The sequence below is a fragment of the Crocuta crocuta genome, unplaced genomic scaffold (assembly GCF_008692635.1).
Source record: "Crocuta crocuta isolate KB4526 unplaced genomic scaffold, BGI_CrCroc_1.0 scaffold73, whole genome shotgun sequence".
Taxonomy (NCBI): Eukaryota; Metazoa; Chordata; class Mammalia; order Carnivora; family Hyaenidae; genus Crocuta; species Crocuta crocuta.
In genome coordinates this window covers 1085230-1092368 of record NW_027529443.1, presented here as the reverse complement: position 1 = coordinate 1092368, position 7139 = coordinate 1085230, and the positions used below count along the sequence as shown (strand labels likewise).

At 59.7% G+C, this 7139-nt stretch overlaps 1 protein-coding gene across 6 annotated transcripts in view; it reads right to left on the bottom strand.

The window, feature by feature from the left end:
* Positions 1-2054: 2054 nt before the first annotated feature.
* MVP (major vault protein) overlaps positions 2055-7139 on the bottom strand; it is a 26767-nt gene continuing 21682 nt past the window's right edge. For all 6 annotated transcript variants that reach the window (XM_077760382.1, XM_077760386.1, XM_077760384.1 and 3 more), the window contains 7 exons: positions 6450-6694; positions 6118-6315; positions 4931-5317; positions 3989-4105; positions 3708-3834; positions 3001-3189; positions 2055-2316 (listed from right to left, as the gene is read on the bottom strand). In XM_077760382.1, the coding sequence (XP_077616508.1) occupies positions 2098-2316; positions 3001-3189; positions 3708-3834; positions 3989-4105; positions 4931-5317; positions 6118-6315; positions 6450-6694 (1482 nt within the window). In that variant the 3' untranslated portion in view covers positions 2055-2097. The remainder of the gene's footprint in view (positions 2317-3000; positions 3190-3707; positions 3835-3988; positions 4106-4930; positions 5318-6117; positions 6316-6449; positions 6695-7139) is intronic.

Here is a 7139-nt window from a genome sequence, read left to right as displayed (position 1 = left end):
AAACTAAGAAATGTGGCTGTGAAGGGAAAATAGAGGAGGGGGCGCAGCTGGAGGGAAGCCAGGGCTCAGGGGGAGCTGGCTCGCCCTGTGGGCAGAAAGTAGAGCACACGCACCTGCTAGTGACAGGGAGCCGCGACTGGGGGAGGTTGCTGGTGCGGGACAGAAAGGTGATTCGTGGAGGAGTGGATTCTGGGACTTGAGATCGGTGGGGATCTAGAGGCCAAGGGGCTCAGGGGGACACGTCCCCAGTGGGAACAGGGGGGGCAAGTTGGAGTCTAGGTGCCTAGTAGTTTGCTAGATTTGCTGCGGGGAAGGGAGGGGTGCTTCCTGCCCAAAGTGCTTCTATTTTCTCTCAGAGGTGAGAGAAAGTGGGTGGGGATGTGGGCGGCTGGGGGGAGAGGTGTGAGCGGCTGTTCTGAAGGAGATCTCGCACAAGCAGGAGAAGCGGAGTCAGAGGCCCTAGGTCTCCCTTGAAATGTGCTGCCAGGAGTTTAAAATGAGATCAGTGAGCATGTGGGCTGTGCCTCCCCCAGCACCATGCAGCTGGGCAGGGACGGGCAGAGAGGGTGGTGACTGGTTTAAGAGGGGACAGGGGGCTAAGTGGCACAGGAGACCGGGAGAGGTAGAGTAAGGAGGGAGGATTCTAGTGAGTGAATTACCCAGAGGAGCAAAGGGTGGGTGTCAAGGTTGAGGAGATGGTCAAGGTCACTGAAGGAATGGTTTTTGGATGGTGAGGCTGAGGCAGCAGGAGTTGATTGCAGAGGTGGGGTAGTTATTCGTAAGGACAAGCTCGAGGGACGGCCATAGGAGCCAGCCACTGAGGGATAGGAACATACCCACCGAGCACAGCCTCGCCTGCTGTCACCCATCCCCAGAGCCCCTTGGCCATAAGCTGTGCTAACATAACATGTAGAGCTCTTCATCTGGTACCTGGCACATGTTAAGTTCATTACCTCCTTCAAGGGAAGATGTAGGACAGTTACTAGGAAGCTGGGCTGGAGGGGCCCATTCACTTACCTGTCCCATCAACTCTGAGCCGGCCCCACCCAGTGCTGTGGGCTCAACAGGCAGCCCCGGGCCTCAAGCTCAGACTTGAGCGGAGCCGCCGGCCACACAAATGCAACTCAACCCAGCAAGAGACCAGGCTCGTGGCGTCAGACCTCAGTGCGGGAAGAGGAAGGCCCAACAAAGCATCTGCCCTGTTCAGGAGGGGAATTGCTGGCCTCTTTCACAGAGATCAGAGAAGTTGCCTTCCCCAGTCACAGAGAAAGCAAACCCAAGCTCCTCTCTCCTCTCCACCCCCGGGATCTTTTTACTTTATTTAGTTATCAACCTAGTACCTACCGCTCTACCGGGGCAAAGGGCTGGTGCACCAGGCAGCCTCCTCTGTGCACCCAAACCTGATCATGCCTGGATGCTTCCCCCAGAAAGAGCTCTGCACTGGTTGCGGGGCAGGGTGGGAAGAGGGACCTCCTCCCTCGAAGCTCGCGAAGAGCCCATACCAGAAGCCCAGAAAGGCAGTCCCGTTCCTGTGGCCCCTGGCCAGGATCCTGACATCCCATCTGAGAGGGACAAGTGTATAGGCCTGTGGCTATGCGGTGTGACCAGCAGGTGGCGCGCGCAAGAGACAGACAGACAGAGACCGGGAGTGAGAGTCTCCCAAGGGCTGGGGGGCTGGGGCGCGACGCAGGGGTGGATGCACTTGCAGCCAGAGGGCTAGATTCCAAAACCCGCCCAGCCAGCGGGCTCCTGGAGAAATTAGCAGTGAGAAGAGACGTTGCCAGCGTAGGAGCCATCCCAGAGAGGCCGCCTAGGCAGGCCCCGTTCTCCCCACTGTGGTATCTTCCCCGCCTGGGGTCTAAGATGGCTGATCGCCAAAGACAGGTCACTAGTAAGACTTTGGGGTCACATCCCATGAGTGTGACTTCAGGGTAGTCTGATCCCTCCCTCAGTTTCCTCTGCACCATACAGGTGGGCACAGTGTCTAGTAGCTGCCTTGGGGATTCCAGAGGTATCCACGATGCTCCCCTGGGACAGAGGCTCGAGGTCCAAGGTTTAAATGCCCAGAAATGTTTTATTTGTCGGTGCGGTACAGAGCTAAGGAACAACATGGCTGCCTCCGAGACTCTGAGGGGCAGGAGAGGACCGGAGAAGCAAGCCCTCTTGGGGGCTGGGCATGCCGGCTGCCTTTTTGGCTGAGGGCTGGGACTCAGAGCCTAGCCCCAGGAGCCCCAAGGCTGTGTTGAAGAGGTTGATGGGTGTGGAGCCGTCGGTGATGAGGGTTGACTTCAGGCCCAGGCTCTGGAGCAATTTCACCTGGAGGAGCAAGAGGAAGCAAGAACGTAGAGTCAGGCCCCTGTTCCTTCTCTTGGCTCCTTGGCCACCACCCGCATTTATTGGTCTCTGCAGCTGTCACCCGAGCCATCCTCCTAGGATTAGTCAGGGATAAAAGTGGAGGTGTGGAAGGGGAGCCTGAAGATTTCGCTGGGGCTTAGAAGGCCTGAAAGACCCGGCCCCACTGGAGAGGTCTCCAGAGGCTCACCGTTCCAGGCTCGGTTGCAGCCATTCGGTCCTTTCTCTTCCTTAAACGCACTGAGTTCTGTTCTCCTTGGGTCCTTGCACGTGGACCCTCTCCCAGGGAGCTCCTGTCAACTCTACAGCGCCCTCAAGTGTCCCCTTCTCTGAGGGACTCTCCCTAAACCAACCAGCATCTCCTGGCTCGACTTCCTTCAAAGCCCTTGCCACAGACTGGAGTCCCATCTGGTGACTGTCCGCCCGTGGGGCTACAGCTCCCTGCCGAAGCTAGCGCAGTGCCCGGCCAAGGACACCGTGCGCGAGTGCTACAGGCGGGGTCACAGGACACAAGGCCGGTTCCATCTCCTCGCCCCTCTGCCCCCAGCATCATCTTTCCAGATATGTCTGCCCCCGCTCTGCCTTCTTGGTTTCAGGTATGGTACGTGTACACACACACACACACCCCTGCCCCCTCCCCACCCTCACCTGCATCTCTGGCCCCGCCACAGCAAGGTCCCTGATGGTGCTGGGGCCCAGGGCCTCGGTCATCTGCTTGAACTTCTTCACCTCCACCTCCGCCAGCTGCTGGGCCTTGCTCACCTCCAGCTCCAACTGGGCCCGGGCATAGACCAGTTCTAGCTCTCGCACTTTCCGTACCCGCTGGAGCTCAGCCTCCTGGAAAGGGGGAGAACGCAGCATTCTTTCGATGGTGTGGCCCCTGGGAACTGTCCCAGCAAGTCACCCTAGCCAGCAACGCAGAGGGAACAGAGGCCAAAGGGGTGGAACTGTAAACTGATACTCAATTCAGGCTCCCTTTTAGCTAGTGACCGGTGGGAGTCCTTAATCCAGGCCTTGGTTCCCTCATCTGTAAAATGGGGAGAATATCTGCTGCCTGAATGGGGTTTCAGGCATTAAAGAAGCCCGTGTATGTAAGACACGTGCGCCCCTTTGCGCAAAGCTGGCCAACGCCCGAGTGCACATTACACAGCAGACAGATGTCCCAAGGCCCGGAGGGGAAAGTTATCAAGTGAATAGACACAGGGCAAAGGATTTTCTAAACCACGGGGTATTTAAATAGGGCTTTACATTGGGATACCTGCTCTCCAACCCCTTCCTTCAGGGCTGCAGCGATGGGGCCTCTTCCAGACCCCGCCCCCCAGGCCACGCCTTCCACAGGCCTGGCCCCCACTCACCGTCTCGATGGCCAAGGCCTCCGCTTTCAGCTTGGCCTGCAGCACGGAGCCTTCTCCCTCGATGCGCAGGGCCTCGGCGCGGGACTCCGCCTCGGCCTTGGCGGTCCCCGTGCTCTCCACGGCAGTGCTGGAGGGGCAGCCGGGGTCAGGGGACACCAAGAAGAGGCCCGGCCCTGCCCTCCTCCACCCTCACGGCTGCACAGCAGACGCCATACGTCCAGGTCCCTCCACCAGCTGCGTTTCCAAGCCCCGGCCCTCTTCTCCTCTGGTTCTCAACCCACCTCAGAGCCTCCAGCTCCAAGAGCTCCCTGCGAGCCTTCTCAGCTTCGGATTGGTCCAAGATCTTCTGCCTCTCCAGCCGGCCGCGGGCTTCCTGCTCAAGTCTCTGAGCTTCGTGCCTGGATGGGAGAGGGGACCGGGAAGACGCTGGCCATCTTCCAAGATGGGAGCCAGATCCCCAACAGGAGCCCCAAGGGCAGAGACCGCCAGTCTGTTGGGTGCCCGCGGGAAGCACTCAGCGTGCAAAGGGAAAGGCGGTGTGCGCGCTGGAAGCCCGGCTGGATTGCAGGCCCCCGGGAAGGAGCGCACTTGTGACCCCAGGCCCTGCTTCCGCACAACTGGCCCGCCAGTCGCCAGTCGGAGAAACAAAGGGATGGGGTTGATTTCGGACAATGACAAGTTCCCTGCAAGTGGATGATGGGCCGCCAAGCGGCGCTGCTTCAGTTGGGGCAGAAAGAACGGGGCCCTGCAAGGAGGCGAGCTTTGGGGCTGAGGACGGAGGAGGAGCCTGTCTGAAGTGCTCTAGGGGAAGAGCGTTCTGGCCAGAGGGAACAGCCAGTGCAGAGGGCCCGGAGGAGGGAGCCTTGCTGTGCATCCGAGGGGCAGGAAGGAGCTGGTGGGATCGGAGCACGTGAGCCTGGGAGAGGCTGGAAGGTGAGGTGGGCGAGGCAGGCCTGGACCCCTGGTGCCTGGAAGGGCCACAGAACAAGTCGGCGTTCTAGCACAAGCAAGGTGAGAAGCCACAGGAGCGGGATGGCACCCAGTCGTACTCTAAGTGGGCCACACTATCGGCTAAGGGTGATAGCAGGCTGACCATGAGTGGGGGGTGGGGCACCTTGTTACCCAGGTCTGGCAGTGGGCCGAAGTAGGGACCCTGGAGAGGTCTGGCCCGTGGTGGGCACCGTGGGCAGCGGGGAGCCCCCCGGCCCCCAGGCCTCACTCACTTCGCAGCTGCCTCCTGGGAGTTGGTGGTGATCTCAATGGCCAGCTGGACGCTGCGCTGTAGGGCGTCCCTGGTCCTCTGGTCCACGGGCTCCACCGACTGCACGTCCACGCTGCTGACCACCAGTCCATTTTGGGGGAAGACGGCCCGGTCCCGGGGCTGGGGCAGGGCCCTGCCGTCGAGCCCCTTGGCTTCTAAGGTCTCGAAGCCAAAGACGGCAGTACGGATGATGCGGGCAGAATTCTTATGGAAGTCATCGAAGGTGACGGAGGCCACGGCCCCCCGCACCCGGGACGCAATGGCCTTGCAGGCATCGCCCACGAAGTCAGGCACTGAGAAGAGCTTGGCTGTCTCTTGTGGGTCCTTCCGGTCACTCAGCTCGAAGTGCCTGTCAACAGAGAGGCCCAGAACAGGGAAGCCATCCTCCTCCGGGAAACAGCAACTCGTCTTTGAAAAGGACTCATACGCCCACCTTCCATGACTGGCCAGGGTCTCCGGTGACAGAGAATGAGGATGAGTGCCCAACATGTGCCCAGGTGAGGTCCCATTTCATTCTCTCAGCCACCCTAGGAGGTGGGGATGAGCATTCCCCTTTTACAGATGAGGAAGGAGAGGCCCAGAGAAGTTAAGTGATGGGCCCAAAGTCACGTTGTGTGTGGCAAGCCAGGAAGTTGAACTTGGGCAGCGTGGCTCCAGGATCTATGTTCTTAGCTACGATGCTGCAGTGCCCTCCAGAGATGGCAGCACCCCATCTGTCCCTGTCATGGTCCTGGCCACTCGGCCCAGAGGTGGGTGGGGCACAGCTGCTGTATGGGACTCCCCTCCCCCAACTCCAGTCGCTGCCATTTGAGCTCTAACTAGGTGCAGGCACTGCTCCAATTCTCACTGCATCCCTTCAACAGCCCTGTGAGGGTGATGGCGGTCATTTTCATTTTATAGATTGGGAAACGGAGGAAAGCACCGAGTCCCTTGCCCAGGCCCACAGCCAGCAAACCATCTGCCCACTCGCACTGGGTGTGTCCAACTGACATTTTTATAACCTTGGCAGTTACGTGGTTGGCTGAACACATGCTGAACTTGGCTGGGGAGCGTTCTCCTGCTCCCAGGAGGGAGTCTGCATCTTCCTGTCACCCCCCCTTGGGCATCAGACAGGATTTGCTTCTTGACCACGGCGGCACAGAGGANCACCAGTTGTAGGCTAGCTGCAGCTGCAGCCTGGCATGGTCAGCTGTTTCGATGGTGATGACGTCTGTGAAGAAGTCAGGCCCGAGCAGCAGGCAGAGTGCGCGGCGGGCGTGGGGACGCTTGGGCCTCCCGGCCGAGAGGGACAACACAGTGAACTGCTCTTCGGGACCCAGCGACACCAGCTCCGGCCCAAAGACCACCCTGCAGAGGGAGCTGGGAGTCAGACCCATGGAGAACCCCGCCCGCCTCATCCCCCTCAACTCCAGCGGCCCTTCCTGCCTCACCTCCCCCAGTAGCCTCCCCAGCTGTCCCCCACCCCGGGGCAGGCCCCTCACCGAGCTCTCTTTTCTCGGTAGTCATACACCTGCACAGCTGCGTTGTGAGGGACCCGGTAGCTAACCACGCGGGTCTTGTTCCGGAGAGGGGAGGGCTGAGGGGTCTTGGGCACCTCCTTCACACCCCTGTCTGCCAGCGGGTCCTGCCCCTTGTTCAGCAGCTCCTCCACCCCAGGAGGCAGCTCCTTCTCCCACAGGACTTCGTCCTGGGTCAGCATGTAGGTGCTTCCAATCACAGCTCGTACCTTGACAGAGGAGAACAGGGAGGGATGTCACCTGGGAAGGGAAAAGCGGGGAAGGACACAGCCAGCAGCTGGGGCGGGGGGTGGGGAGGTGGTATGGTGCTGTGGTCACACATGGTCTCTGGAATGCGGCTGCATTCAGATGCACCGTCTGCTAGCTCAGTCATCTTGGGCGCACCCCTGCTCGGTTCCTCATCCGCCCAGGGTTGAGGAATGAATGACATCTCAGATGTCTAGTGCTGAGAACGTGGCATGTGGTAAGGGCTTGATAATATTTCTTCTGGAATTTTCCTTCTTGGGGCAGCTTGGAGGGCATCCTAGGGACAGATGCCCTCAATCCTAGGAAATAGGCAACATTCGCCAACACTTCCTAGAATTCTGAGCTCTCCTTCGAGGTTGGATTCTTAGAGAAAGAGGTCGGAGATGTGGTCCTATGTCAAACCAAGGC